At 42.8% G+C, this 15,948-nt stretch overlaps 1 protein-coding gene across 5 annotated transcripts in view; it reads left to right on the top strand.

The window, feature by feature from the left end:
- The window catches only part of DPP6 (dipeptidyl peptidase like 6), a 1,254,484-nt gene that overhangs the window by 766,535 nt on the left and 472,001 nt on the right, over nucleotides 1-15,948 (top strand). For all 5 annotated transcript variants that reach the window (XM_051857103.3, XM_051857105.3, XM_070077270.2 and 2 more), the window contains exon 3: nucleotides 15,410-15,508. In XM_051857103.3, the coding sequence (XP_051713063.3) occupies nucleotides 15,410-15,508 (99 nt within the window). The remainder of the gene's footprint in view (nucleotides 1-15,409; nucleotides 15,509-15,948) is intronic.

The raw sequence follows: 15,948 nt of genomic DNA, 5'->3' as shown, positions 1-15,948 counted from the left end.
ACAAGTCTTTTGATGGTTAGAAGTAAAGAAAGGATATGCTTGTACATATAAGCATTTGGATACAATTCAAAATGTTTGTGGACCTGGTCAACTCATCCATGAGCTGTCTCAGAGATCTGTTTGAGCATTTATCCAAAACCCAGACATTATAATCTGCTGGTTAAAATACTTTTCTCTGCAAGAATCAGAAAAGCCAGTTGCAGGCATTTGTATTATTTCACCAAACAGGCTTTGATAAAGGTAGTGCTGGGCTTATGCTGTGGCTCCAGATGTATCAAGGGCCAGATTGCCACCATCTTTCATCAGCATGTTGGCAAAGTGGCTGCTGTGGATCCAGCCATCCTGTGCCCACACAGGCAGGCATGGAGGTTTGCAAAGAATTTCCCTCATGTATCCTTCTCTTTCATTATCTCTATCATAAGGCAGACTCGTTTCTTGTAGCTAACCAGAAGACAGCTTGTGTTCTGTATCCCTATAGCTGTAAGCGGGGTTGGGGGAGGAAATGAGTATTTTGTAGGCGTCGGGCTGTGCAGGGTTGGCAGAGGCAGAGGCTGGGCTGTTGGGGAGGGAGCCTTCAGAGTCTGCCACACAAGCAAGGTCTCCTGGTTTGTGAAATACTTGGGGAACGCTGTCTTCGTTGCTCAGATTTGACCAGTGAACTCGAACCATTCTTGAAATGAAACAAATCTGAAAACAGAGATTTGTGACAGATTTTCATAACAGAAAGGATTAGTTTACACTGCTACTAACCTGATGGTGAGCTGCAAACTTTCACAGTGCTGAAAAGTGGGTCCCTAGGAGCATCGTAAAGTCTCTCTTGACTTTCCATCATTAATTCTAGGATTGTTAGGTGCATCTTGCTTATTTATAGAATTATAGAATTCTATAAATTTATAGAATTTATAGAATCCTTACACTAAAGAGCCATTTTTCTAAAGGATGGCTATGGATGTTTATGATTCATGCTTGCATTAAGACTATAAGCTAAGGCAAATGTGTCCACATATTTATCCATAAAGGGGCACTTTTCAGGCATTGCTACATTATGCATTTCATTTTAGAGGCACCGTTGTATATAAACCATGAAAACGGATAAATCTCCCGGCACCCTGCTTTTCTCTGAAGTCTGTTGCCTGGAATAGATGAAACATGCCTCTTGGTAAATTTCAGATACATTTTTGGAGCCTCAGGGACCATATGTTACAAAGGGCTGGCTGATATACTGCTTGCCATTTGAGCAAAACCTCTGGCCAGTCAAGAACTAGAGTTAGTAATTCAGGAGGCTTAAGTTGATTTACCAGGTCAGGGTCAGGGACACAGAAATCTACGATAGAGTAAAATCAGAGAACTGGAGGAAAATGTCCAAAACGAACGAGGCAAGAAAAGGGATCAGGAGAATTAAGCTCCTTGTTGAAATGGTTCCAGCTGCTTTCTGGTACAAAACTCTCGTCTTGTGCTTTCCTTAAACAACCAGTTATCATGCCTGCAAAACTCGGGCTTTCTCAGGGTATTATTTCATGTTCCTAAATTTAAATTAACTCTGTGCCTAGTGTGAGATACTAGCATCACCAGAAATTCACTAAAGTGATTATTTACAGAACTTAAGACCTCATCAGTGTTTTGTCTCTTCCTTTTTCTCCTTCTCATATACTTCATCTTTTTACTTATTTTTAATTCAGTTAATGCATGGTTTTATGTCCCAGAGGATGGCTTCTAAAATGGTGGATTAGTCGAAAGTAGGCTTTAAGGCTAAAAAATGCCACTCTTCACCAAAAATATCCATGTCCTAATCCCTGGACCCTGTAAATATTGCTTTAAACGGTGAAAGAAATGGTCTCATATATTTACATTAAGCATTTTCGTATCAAGTTTTATCCTGAATTATCCATCGGATCCTAAATGGAATCCCGTGTATCCTTTACAGAAGAAAGCAAAGGGAGATTTGACTACACAGCAGGGGAGACAGTTGTGATCAGGGACTCAGGAATTGGAGTGATGTGGTCCCAAGCCAAGGAACACTGGTAGCCACAGAAACAAAGACCAGACTCTTCCATAGGTCATCAAGGGATGCAGCCCTCCTGACCCTTTGATATGGACCTGGACAAGCTGATTTCAGACTCTGGCATCCAGAACTATACTAAACCTCCAAGCCTGGGGTTATTTGTTAACTGAAGTCCTAGGAAACAAGTACCAGGAAATGAATGGCATTGTACATTACCGTGAACCTGTGGGGAGAGCCCAACTAGGAGGAGCCCTGTGCTCACTTAGGAACCATGGACTGGATGACAGCCATGTGGAAGACTCCCTTGCTGCTCTTCCCACAGCAGAAGTCCATGGTGGGTGCCTGGCTCAGCTCCCTAGGTAACACCTGTTTCCGAATGTAGTTCTTTATCACCTTAACCAGCAAGAAAGGAACTGAAATTCATTCTCATTAAGGTGTATATTGATGTGTTTCAAAATTTTACAGGAAAATCCCTGTCTATAGCATTGACTTAATTCTTTGATTCCTTTACTTACATACACTGAATGGATATAAGCTTCACTTATAGTCTGTGTTAAATTAACAAAGACAGCTAAGTAAAATATAGATAAAAGAAGCCAATAAAACTCAAGTTAAAATTATGTATTTCATGTGATAAATAATTCCTTCTGAAACTAAATAATCCCTCTAAAATGTATGTATATAGTGCTTTCTATGTGACACAGGTTTTCCCATGCCTACCCTGATAGGCACTTCTGGGGAATGTTTTGTCTAGAAATTCTCTATTCAGAGGACCATGCACTTTTGTTCATACCACAGTCTGTGCAGTCAGTTGGGAAAATTAAATAAGGGGACCTTGGTATTGGTGCATCATTAAGACACACGCTGGTTCAGTATTTTAAGTTTGGGTGCAACTGTATGCTTATGAGCATAATATGATGTTATTGATTGTGTTGACAAGTAATAAGTATGAATAGAAAACTTAAGAGGAGAAAATGAGAATGGTAATCTTCTCTCATACTCTTAGTTCTTGAGTCAGTCCTTAGATACGTCACTTTTCACCATTTCTGATTTAGTTCTTGTGATATTTACTCCTATAATTCTTAACATCATGTTTACAGGTCAATGCTCAAAGACTATCAGTTGTGAAAACTGAAAATTTACCTCGCCCTCATTTTTCCCCCTTTCTTTTATTTCCAAGTTATAAAACCTATCAAATTATTTAAGGTCCTAAATAGAATTATTTCATAACAATATAGAAAACTCCCTTATGTATCAACTTGTTATCCCACCAACCTTAGATGCGTCTCTGGACTCTTGCCTAGACAGGAGAAGCATGCATGCTCACAGGCCCCTCCAGCACTGTCCTAACAGCTTCCTACTCTCACTCTCTCCTGGGTAACACTGATGGTCTTTCTTTTTACCTTAATAAAATATCCCATCAAGTGATAGCAACTTGAATTTTTAAAAGGGAATCATATAATAGTCACGATTTTATACTTAAAAAAGTGTTTCTATTTTAGAATCTGAAAAAGTGGATAAAACCATAGCCAGAGTAAAAAAATTATAATCCTGCCACTAAACAATTTGTCTTGAGGCATTCAGACCAAGTAGATTCTTGTGTCTTAAAATCCATCAGTAACTACTGTTTATTGTTATTTGGACCATGACTTTTTTTTAAGTAAATGGGTTTTCTTAGCAATGCTTCTGTATTACTTCTACTTGAAATGAAGATGTAAAACTGCCTTTATTACAGACCAAATGAATGCCTATAACATATACACTGATAGAACATACAAGTTTGGACAGTTTAGGATAAGGAAAAGTCTATATACAAATATTTGCATTTCTGTGCACTAGCAACACAAAGTTGGAAATTAAAATCTGGATGATACCACTTGTAGTAGCTTGGGATACCATAAAAGAATACATAGATTGGACAGTTTAGAAAAATAATTTTATTTTCTCCAAGTTATGGAGGCTGCAAGATGAATGGTGTAACAGGGTTGGAGGCCAGTGACGCCGCTTCCTGGCTTACAGAGAGTATCCTTCGGCTGTGTGAGTGCACAGAGAAAGAGAGCTCTTGTACCCCTCTTCTTCTAAGGATACCAGTCCTGTACATTAGGGCTTCATTCTCTGACCTCTTCTAAGTTATTCCTGAAACGACCTATCTCCAAATGCAATAACACTGGAAGTTGAGGCTTCTTTATAGGAATGGTTAATTCAGCATATAATATCATATGTTGAAGAATGGTCATGACTCAGTTTCTAGCATCTCAATCAATAGTGTAGGGGCAGGTACTGTGGCACAGTGGGTTAAGCCACTACACGGACCTCCGTATCCCATATCAGAGTGCTGATCTGATTCCCATATACTCTGCTTCTGATCCAGCTTCCTGCTGTTGCAGCCTGGGCCACAGCAGAGTATGGTTCAAGTGCTTGGGCCCTGGCCGCCCAGGTGAAAGACCCAGAGAGAGTTCCAGGCTCCTAGCTTTGGCCTGGCCTAGCTCTGGCTGTTATAGGCATTTGGGGAGTGAACCAACGGATGGATAATGTCTCTTTCTTTCTCCCTCCCCCATTCCCAATCACTCTGCCTTTCAAGTAAATGAAAATAAAAAACATTAAAAATTAAGTAGTATGATGTGATGAATTTTGATATTGTACTACTAGTTTTGTTAAATGGTTTTGAAGGCATATACCTTAGAAGAAATAGCTTAAGATAAATCAACATCTGTGAGACTTCTCATAGACACAGATTTCAATGTAACCACGGATAATATACTTCAGTAATACAAAGACTTTATTACAAAAAGTGAGCCAAAGTGGAAACAAAGGAATAGATGGTAGAAGCAAAGACTTTGTTCATTCAAAAGAAATTGATTGATTGAATACCTATCACACGCCAGCCGCCTTAGATGAAGTCACAGTTCCCATATCAAAAAGAAAACAAACACTCAAGCCAGTATGGAATATAAACTTGAAAGCAAATACCAAGTTAGTGGTAGTTCTGGGTGGCAAAAAAGCTAAGACCCACCTTGGGCAAGTCAGGGCAAAATGCATTCTCAAGAGGCATAAAGGGTGGATTTCTTACAGACCCTCCACTGTCACTCAAGTAAGGGGACGGAATGTAATTCCCATCCCAGCCATGACTAGTGCCTTACATTCAGGGTTGGACTTTGCAGACAGATTTCTCCAGAGGAATGGTTGCTGATGTATTTCGGAGTAAACACACTCTTTGTAAACGGAAAGAATGCTCCCTTGACAGGGCTGCTGCTGCTCCCTCCGGTCTCTAGGGTTTTTGTCTATGTAAAAGATGTTACCATCTCAGCTCTGACCTGTGGATACACATGATGAACAATCTGCCGCAGCTGGACAGTTTAATGAAGAATTAGGTCAAACATCTCCAAGGTTCACATCGTGATTTACAGATATGCTACCTGGTTTTACATTTTGTTCATAATCTGTTCATATTTTATGAATTTATCCTTTGATGATGATAAGCATTTATCGGGTAAATATGAGTAACATCCACTGCAGATAGCATTGATTCTACTTCTTTTACTCAAAAAAGAGAAAAAGAAAAAGTCTGATTATATTGCTGTCAGCATCGAGCAGTGCCTAACAGGACACTCCATCAATCAACATCGTGGCAGAGCTAAAGGCAGTGTAACCTGTGTTCCTGTTGCATTTTTTTACTTTTTACTAATCATCATCCATGTTAGGCTCCCTATTAACGGAACAGCCTATGGTGGCTTATTTTAAAGCAAAAGCCATTTCATTGGAACTTTTAGATTCATGCTCCAGACATTGAAAATGGACAGCTTCTTTGATTTCCACATATTGTCCTGAAATGTCTGAAAGGGAGAAAAATTTGTATCAAGTTTTGTAGAAATACATACAAATTATCCTAAATAGAAAAAATACTTTAGTCTGAGCCCAGCTTGGGGTCTTTCTCTTGCACTGTATCAGACTAGCCCACCCAAATCTTTGTCTCCTTTGAGTGTTAAACACGTTTAGTCTGCCACCACACTTCCGTCTATCTTGGTCACTGAACCTCTCGGTAAATGAAGAGTGCCTCCTTTAAATGGCTTTCTTTCCTTCTCCTAATGGGGAGGATAAGAATGATAATAAGTATCCTTGTACTCTGAAGCCTCTAAAGCATTCTAGAATGGTCAGATCTCCCATTTGCTAACAAAAGCAGAACTTTGAAGAGGTCTCTGACTAATCTGGGTAGATTTTGTTACCAAATTGGTTTTGTCATTAGCTCACTTCCACGGGTCGTGATTGAAAGCTCTCTGGAAGCTGTGCGTCTGAAGAAACCACTTCACACATTTCAGAGTGATAGGGTTTAATTCTCATTTTTACCTAGAGAAGTTCCAAAACTGTGAACAATAATTTTGGCATTTAACCACACAACTGTTAAAAAAAAAATAGCTGAGGACAGGAAAGGGGCCTCTGATTATTTGTATCATGTACTGCCCAACGTGAAGAATGACTGCATCACCATAGATTACAACATGCCTTTGCCTACCAGTAAGCTAATGAGGATGCCGAGTTAATCAGAAATGTTATGTGGTTATCTATCGTATATCAAGCTAACGGCCTGAAAGAGATATTACTTGTCCATGATCTCTGAATTGCCCTCAATGAAAGCTAAAGTGTAAAAGCCACTGGCCACTTCTTATATCTTCAACTTTATACTCACGTCCAGGTTATGGAAGATTGGGCGTAGAAATCACCCCCTGTTGTGACTGCGAGCATGTAGCAGTGGTAGAATAATGGTGAAAACAGAGGCTCTCAACCAGAATGAGATTTGTTCACATACCTGAAATGGAAATGAGCCCTCCAAAGACACCTCCAGCAGGTGTAGACAGCCACAGCAGAAGGCAACAAGAAATCCCCGTAAGACTAAAGTCAGGCAGAACAGGAACGTCTAGGGTGGCAGTGTCCATGAGGAGCTAAGGCTGGTGCAACTGTTTTGCACTGAGACTGACTTCATGGGGCTGGCGCTGTGGTGCAGCAGGTTAAGCCCCCATCTGCAGTGCCAGCATCCCACATGGACACCAGTTCGAGTCCTGGCTGTGGTATTTCCAATCCAGATCCCTACTAATGTGCCTAGGAAAGCAGTGGAAGATGGGCCCCTGCACCTGCATAGGAGACCCAGATGAAGCTCCTGGCTCCTGGCTTCAGCATGGCCTAGCACTGGCCATTGTGGCCATTTGGGGAGTGAACCAGTGGATGGAAGATCGATCAATCAATCGCTCTCTCTCTTTCTCTCTGTAATTCTTTCAAATAAAATAAATATTAAAAGAAAACTGACTTCATGGGAAGAAAGCCTTGAACTGTTATCACCCATTTAGAGAAAAAGGCTCCAGTACCAATGGTCACATAAGACCTGGATCCTGGTTGAGAGCTATGGCTAGACAGAGTCTCAAAATTGCCCCTCCAAAAAAAAAATCATTGAATGACAGAAAGGGGCAGAGAGAAAGAGAGAGAGAGAGCAAGCCAGGGCTGGGCCAGGTCAAAGCCAAGAGCCTGGAACTCTAGCTAGGTATTCCATGTGGGTGCCGGGCCCCAAGTACTTGAGCCATCAGCTGCTGCCTCCCCAAGTGCATTAGCAGAAAGCTGAATCAGAAGCAGAGCATCCAGTGTAGGATGTTGCAAGCAGCAGTGTAACCGGCTCTACTGCAGTGCTAGTCCCCCAGGGACATTCTTGAGACCATGTAACAGCAGTTTCTTGACCCAGGGCACTCACAGAAACCATCTTCTTGTAAAGCAGAGTGCCAGCCTAAACAAAAACGGAAATCCGAGGAAATTATAATCAGTTGAGAAAATTAAAAAATGACATTTTAGGTTTCTAAAAGAATTACCAATGTGATTCAGGAGTTTGAAACTATGAAATAGGAATAGATGATGTTTAAAAAGGACTCATTTGAAACTGTAGAGATTAAAATATAATTATTTAAAATTTTATATCAGTAGTAGATCAAAGAGCATCCTAGACAGGCTACAGAAAAGGCTGGTGAGACATTGAACTGAAGGAAGCATGCAAATGCTACCAAAGAGATACAAAGGTAGAAAACGTGAAAGAAAACTCAAGCAGTATGGAGGATGAACTTGGAATCTCCTGAACTGCCCAGTGGGAATTCTGGAAGGAGGGCATGGAAGGGTGGAGAAGTAATATTGAATGAGAATTATTTGTAATATTATAGATGTGAAGAAACATAATTCTTAGACTGAAATTACCTTAAGCAGGATTTTAAAAGGCTGTTATGGGTGAGCGTTTGACCTAGCAATTAGGATACCTGTGTTCCGTATTGGAGTCCTAGGATCTGATACCAGCTCCACTCCAGACTTCAGCATCCTGATACTCCCAAATCTGGGAGCAGCGGGAGTAGCTCACCTGAGTGGAGACCTCAATTGAATTTCTAGCTTCCAGCTTGAGCCTCAGCACAGTCCTGGCCATTGTAGGCACTTAGGGGTGAACTGGCAGGTGCAAGCACTCTCTTGATCCCTTTCTCTTTTTATGTTATATATATATATATATATATATATATATATATATACACACACACATAAAATCTTTATTGCATATAATGTATCATTGTTATATATAGTTATAACTATACATAATACATATCATAATGTCTCCACCCCAGACTTTCTTTCTCTCTCACTCTCTGGGCCTCAGATTAATAAATGATCTTTTAAAAATACAGGTAGGCATAATTTTAAAAGAAAATCCACAAGTGAACATTTTCTAGTGGAATTCCAGTATGCTGCATATAATGAAAGAATCTACCTTTGTCTGTCTTTCTTACTCATGCTATCTGCCTCATCAATGCCAACACACAATTTCCTGAAAATACTACGTCCACTGACAACTCCAGGCCCTAGCAATTCTCCCTGGCTTGAATGTTCTTTTATATCCTTTATCTTGGCTAGCAGGTTCTTTCTTCAAGGAAATCTTTTTGGAATTTCTCCTACTTTCTTATCCCTTGGCCCCCTTAAATGTGAATACAGCAGGTCCCACTGCTGTCGGCACCGTCAGGGTTGTATTCTCATCATTGATTTGTTCTGGCTCCCACTGCTCTGTGACCTTCTGACCGTCAGATCTCACGTCTTTCCATTTTGATTCCTCAGGACTCAGCCTTGTTCATGGAACATGGCAGCCATTCTGCTTATCATAACCTCAGGTGACTTTGGAAATAAATCAAACTAGAAGCAAATTAATTAGTTAAATGGTATTAGAATGTGTGAGTACACCATTGAGGTCCAGAGAGGCCAGCAGTAAGTTTATTAAGGTGGTAAGGCTGATCACTGACAAAGTCAAGTTTCTTGGATTGAATAAAGCACTTTTCAAAAAGCTTCCATTGAACATTTATTTATTTATTTATTTATTGACAGGCAGAGTAGACAGTGAGAGAGAGAGACAGAGAGAAAGGTCTTCCTTTGCCGTTGGTTCACCCTCCAATGGCCGGCGCGGCCAGCGCGCTGCGGCCGGCGCACCGCGCTGATCCGTTGGCAGGAGCCAGGTACTTCTGGTCTCCCATGGGGTGCAGGGCCCAAGCACCTGGGCCATCCTCCACTGCACTCCCTGGCCACAGCAGAGAGCTGGCCTGGAAGAGGGGCAACCGGGACAGAATCCAGCGCCCCAACCGGGACTAGAACCCGGGTGCCGGCGCCTCAAGGCGGAGGATTAGCCTAGTGAGCCACGGCGCCGGCCTCCATTGAACTTTTTAAAACACTTATTTATTTATTCAAAAGCAGAGTTACAGAGAGAGAGGGAGAGACAAAGTGAGAGCCAGAGCGAGAGTGAGAGAGAGAAAAAGAGAGAGATCTTCCATCGAATTCTTCACTCCCAGATGGTCACATCTTCAGACTGGCCAGTCTGAAGCCAGGAGCCTGGAATTCCATCCGAGTTTCCCACGCAGTTGCAGGGGCCCTAGTGCTTTGGGCCATCATCTACTGCTTTTCCAGGTGCATTAGCAGGGAAATGAATTGGAAGTAGAGCAGATCTGGGACTCAAATCTATGCTCATATGGGATGCTGACATTGCAGGTGGTGGCTTAACCCATTGCACCACAACACCAGCCCCAAGTTTCCATTAATTTTTTGAAACAATGTAAAGAGTACAGAAGCTGTATAGATTTGACGAAATTCCATTTTAATACAAACACCACCCTGAGATGGTTGAGTAGACAGCCTGACAGACGGATTATTTGCCCCTGCTCTTGCAGATAACGTAGTGTTTACCAGAATACCGCCGTGTGTTACTGGTAATGCTGGGCCGAGTGCTGCAGTCATACATTAGCCTTGTATGTTGGCTTGTTCTCAGCACTGCCCTGCCTTTTCTCCTGTTTGTCCTTGCAAATGAAGGAGCTAGGCCCAGTGTTTGTGTGGCTGGGCTACTGAGCCACCAAGGAGACCCTGAAACAAAACATATATATATATATATATATATATATATATATATATATATATATGTTCAATGCCTCCACTATAAACCTTCCCTATTTTAAAATCTTATGTGTTAAAAAAATCTTTAAAGATCAATAAAGTAAAACAATTTTTAAAAATTGAAACATACCTAAGAGGAGAAAACATTTCACAAAATGAAAAAAAACTACCCTTCTATCTTTTGTGTCTAATGTGTCTTTGAATGGCAGTCTTCCATTCTTTTTTTAAATAGTTATTTATTTACTTGAAATACAGAGTTACAGAGGCAGAGAGAGAGAGAGGTTTTCCACCTGCTGATTCATTCCCCAGATGGCCACAAAGGCTGGAGCTGGGCTAATCCAAAGCCAAGAGCCTAGCACTTCTTTTCTGGGTCTCCCATGCGGGTGAAGGGGCCTGAGCACTTGGGACATCCTTTGCTGCTCTCCCAGGCCACAACAGAGAGCTGGATCGGAAGTGAAGCAGCCAGGATTTGAACTGGCCCCCATGTGGGCTGCTGGCACTGCAGGCGGGCGGCTTTACCCAATACACCACAGTGCTGGGCGCCCCCATTCTTTTTTTTTTTTTTTTTTTTTTTTTTTTTTTTTTTTTTTTCACAGGCAGAGTGGACAGTGCAAGAGAGAGACAGAGAGAAAGGTCTTCCTTTTTGCTGTTGGTTCACCCTCCAATGGCTGCCGCGGCCGGCACGCTGCAGCCGGCGCATCGTGCTGATCCGAAGGCAGGAGCCAGGTGCTTCTCCTGGTCTCCCATGGGGTGCAGGGCCCAAGCACTTGGGCCATCCTCCACTGCACTCCCGGGCCATAGCAGAGAGCTGGCCTGGAAGAGGGGCAACCAGGACAGAATCCGGTGCCCCGACCGGGACTAGAACCCGGTGTGCTGGCGCCGCTAGGCGGAGGATTAGCCTATTGAGCCACGGCGCCGGCTACCCCCATTCTTTTTATATTGAATGAGTGGATGCTTCAAAATGTGGAGCTAGACTCATTCTTGAATAGTGAATTTTTTAATATTTTAATTTAAATCTTAATCAGTTTTAACAGATTCGGTGTGATTTGTAGACACAATTCTAAGAACAAAATGATATTCTCTCCCCCCTTCCCTCAGTCCACCCTCCTCCTTTCTCACTTTCTTTTTTTTCTTTTTTAGTTTTTGAGATAACATATTTTAAATTTGCACTATAATAAAAATGCTCAATACTTTACTGAATAAAAAGTTTCACAAATAAAAAGCAAAAGACCCCAGTTCAGTGGGACTATAGCTAATGGCTATAGACAATAATTGAATGGAAAAATGACCATTTTGCCCATATACAGTAAGTTTTAAAGTAATCACAGATCACCAAAACTATAGTAGTAGCATCCACTATTCTCATGGTTAAGAATAGTGACTTCTAGTCAGATAAAATTTGTTTTAATTATTTTTTTCTGACCATATATTTGTGTCTCAGAAATTTTTAGGTTTTTTCATTGCTAGATCACAGTGTAACTTTATTAATGTTTCATAATATTTAAAATTCTTGTTTTAAAGATTTTATTTATTTATTTATTTAAGAGGTAGAGTTATAGACATTGACAGGGAGAGACAGAAATAGAGAGAGAGAGGTCTTCCATCTACTGATTCACTCTCCAAATAGCCACAACAGCCAGAGCTGTGCCAGTCTGAAGCCAGGAGCCAAGAGCTTCTTCCTGGTCTCCCATGTGGGTGCAGGATCCCAAGGACTTGGGCCATCTTCCACTGCTTTCCCAGGCCATAGCAGAGAGCTGGATTGAAGAGGAGCAGCCAGGACATGAAGTGGCACCCATAGGGGATACTGTTACCACGGGTGGAGGCTCAGCCCACTACACCACAGCACAGGCCCCTAAAATTCTTATTTATTGTCTGCTTTTCTTCTTCTTCTTTTTTTTTTTTTTTTTTTTTTTTTTTTTTTTTTTTTTGACAGGCAGAGTGGACAGTGAGAGAGAGAGAGAGACAGAGAGAAAGGTCTTCCTTTGCCATTGATTCACCCTCCAATGGCCGCCGCGGCCGGCGAACTGCGGCCGGCGCACCGCGCTGATCTGATGGCAGGAGCCAGGAGCCAGGTGCTTTTCCTGGTCTCCCATGGGGTGCAGGGCCCAAGCACTTGGGCCATCCTCCACTGCACTCCCTGGCCACAGCAGAGGGCTGGCCTGGAAGAGGGGCAACCGGGACAGAATCCGGCGCCCCGACCGGGACTAGAACCCGGTGTGCCGGCGCCGCTAGGCGGAGGATTAGCCTAGTGAGCCGCAGCGCCAGCCACATACATTATTCTTATTTGATATTTAATACATCAGTTAACTCACAAAGGAACACATGACTTTGCTGACAACTTCAATGATTTATAATATTCAGAAAAGAAACCAAATCACAGGTGTAGTAACATCTGTGAACCTGAGTCCTTTCTGAGGATGCCATTCAGGGACTCTTTATCCTTATTTCGTTATGCGATTCCAAAGACATTTTGACAACCGGCCACAGATTTTAAAGCAGGAAACCCAAAGATGGAAAGGATATGGCCCAGGTCAAGCAGAATACGAACCCAAGACGTGAACGCTGCTTCCACAAACAGAAATCCCTAAGAGGAGCAGAACAACCAGTCATCCAAATGCAAAACCCAGCAATCTGATGCTGCCTGACACGGGAGTCATACACACATGCACACATTAATTATCACCGAGATGACCCCTCACAGCAGCGCGGCATGGAGCCAATGCAGCGAGGACATGGAGCCTTCAAGGAGTGTGCAGTGATGTGTAGCTTCTTCTATTCCAGGGGCAGGGAAGTAAATACACATTTTAGTAGATGATGAACATCAGAAGCAAGTTCAGATAGTTTCTTTTTTTTAAAGATTTATTTATTTGAAAGTCAAAGTTATGCAGAGAGAGAGAGAGAGAGAGAGAGAGAGAGGTTCTTACTCCCCAATTGGCTGCAACAGCTGGAGCTGTGCTGATCTGAAGCCAGGAGCCAGGAGCTTCTTCTGGGTCTCCCACAAGGGTGCAGGGGCCCAAGGACTTGTGCCATAATCTACTGCTTTCCCAGGCCATAGCAGAGAGCTGGATCAGAAGTGGAGCAGCTGGGTTCAAACCAGTGACCATATGGGATGCTGGCACTGCAGGCAGCCGCTTAACCCGCTACACCACAGCGCCGGCACCAAGATCAACTATTATAGAGTCCCCATATGAGACAGATGATGCAGTTCTTAGTTTTCTGTGGCTGACTTATTTCACCTAACATAACGACCTTCTGTTCTATCTGTGGTCACAAACTATAGGATTTCATCCTTTCTATGGCTAAGTAGTGTTCCATTGTGTATATCTACACCAGAGTTTCTTTATCCATTCTTCAGTGGAAGAAGTGGAAGTCAAACACACAATTTATTTATGTTTCATATGCTTATACATATAGGTATTTTACACACTTTGTGTGTGTGCTTGACTTTTTTTTAAAGATTTATTTATTTGAAAGTCAAAATTACACAGTGAGAGAAGGAGAGGCAGAGAGAGAGAGAGAGAGAGAGAGAGAGAGAGGTCTTCCATCCACAGGTTCACTTCCCAGTTGGCTACAATGGCCAGAGCTGTGTCGATCTGAATCCAGGAGCCAGGAGCTTCCTCTGGGTCTCCCACACAGGTGCAGGGGCCCAACGACTTGAGCCATCTTCTACTGTTTTCCCAGACCATAGCAGAGAGCTGGATCAGAAGTGGAGTAGCCAGGACTCGAACCAGCGCCCGTATGGGATGCTGGCACCGTAGGCGGCGGCTTTACCTGCTAAGCCATGGCACTGGCCCCGATAGTTTCTTAATAGTGTAACAAAAGTGAAGGTGATTTAACGGGCGGCTCTCCTTTGTTTCCTCAGGTCAGACAATCAGATAAGTGTCTTTTCCAGGTAGAGAAGTGGATTTCAGAGCATCTCATGACGAGAGCCTTTTCTGGGGAACTTAAAACCCATCGGCTTTCACCTCTAGAAACGGGATAAAAGCTCCCCGATTTTTAAAGCCTCACATACTGGTGCCATTAACTAAGCATCTTCTCTTGGGGTAGATATTAGTTTAGTGCCTTTATAGGCTTGTCCCAGGCTTTTTAAAATTAATTAATTTATTTATTCATTTCATTTGAAAAGCAGAGTGACAGAGAGAGAGGGAGAGACACACAGATTTCCCATCTGCTGGTTCATTCACCAAATGACTGCAAGAGCCAGGATGAGCCAAGCCAAAACCAGGAGCTAGGAACTGCATCCAGGTCTCCAAAGTGGGTGGCAAGGACCCGAGCACCTGGACCATCCGCTGTTGCCTTCCCAGGTGCATTAGCAGGGAGCTGGATGGGAAGCAGAGCAGCTGGGACTCTAGGTGGTACTCCTGTATAGGCGTCCTTAACCTGCTGCAACACCTGCTGCGTTCTTAACCTGCTGCGCTCCCCCTGCCAAGGTGCTTACTTCTAAGAGCAACTGTAAGAGGAGGCAGGAGGGAATCTCACCATTTTCATCCAGGTTGTTATTCTGTTTGAATACAAAGTAACCCACTACCCACAGACAGACAAGGACCAGTGAGAACTGTGGAGAATAAGTATCGAAGGGGTGTTTTATAAGTCCCTGGACTTGCAACACCTGTAGTTAGTGGCTTTTGCAGGAATCACTGGTTATGTAATACGGCTGAGATCTATTCTGGACATTTATACCTTCCTTTCTTGACCATTCCCACCTATGGTTCACAGTTGGTCTTGATGCAATTATTTGCCTCCATACCCGTGAAATGGAATCAGTTATATAGAGCGAGTATGGGCAGAAGTGCATTTTACTGAATCACTGTCTCCCCAACGTGGTGTTTCATAACAAAGGGTAAAAATGACTTGTTCACCATACCCGTATAGAAATTATGTTCTACCATATATACTTCTGAAAGGTAGTCAATGTTTTAAGGTCTTCTTCTACTAATTAAAAAATGTCTGTTTGCCTCTTTCTCCCAGCGGAAGATAACAGTCTGTCTCAAAAGAAGAAGGTCACCGTGGAAGATCTCTTCAGTGAAGACTTCAAAATCCACGATCCCGAGGCGAAGTGGATAAGTGGTGAGTGCAGCGCCCTTCGTGCCCAGGAATAACTTCCTCCCTCTCTGACACTGTTTGGTCCTTAGGACCCTGGGCTCGCTTCACACCTTCTCTCTGTGGCTGTTGACGGGGTCCACAGAGCTGCTTCTGTGAGCATCATCATATTACCATTCTAAGACAATAAGTATCTCAGCCTTACACACACACACACACACACACAGGCTTCTCCTTTACGGCACTGACTCACACATGAGCACAGCATTTGCTTTGTGAGCTGTGGCTCTGCTGAGGATGCTGCCTCTGTGTGTGTCACCTCCTGGAGTCCTTATTTCTCTGACAGGGATGTGAGGCGTTGCCAGGCAACAGGGACCATGGCGAGACGCAGCTGAGCTTTCCTCCCTTCTCCCTGGTCTTTATTCCCTCTTGTGCTCTTGCGTCCCAGCAGATGGAGGAACCAGAAG

This window comes from Oryctolagus cuniculus, chromosome 7 (assembly GCF_051225735.1).
Source record: "Oryctolagus cuniculus isolate XC-2025 breed Fujian yellow rabbit chromosome 7, ASM5122573v1, whole genome shotgun sequence".
Taxonomy (NCBI): Eukaryota; Metazoa; Chordata; class Mammalia; order Lagomorpha; family Leporidae; genus Oryctolagus; species Oryctolagus cuniculus.
The sequence above is the reverse complement of the archived record's forward strand: the minus strand, read 5'-3'. Positions and strand labels throughout refer to the sequence as shown.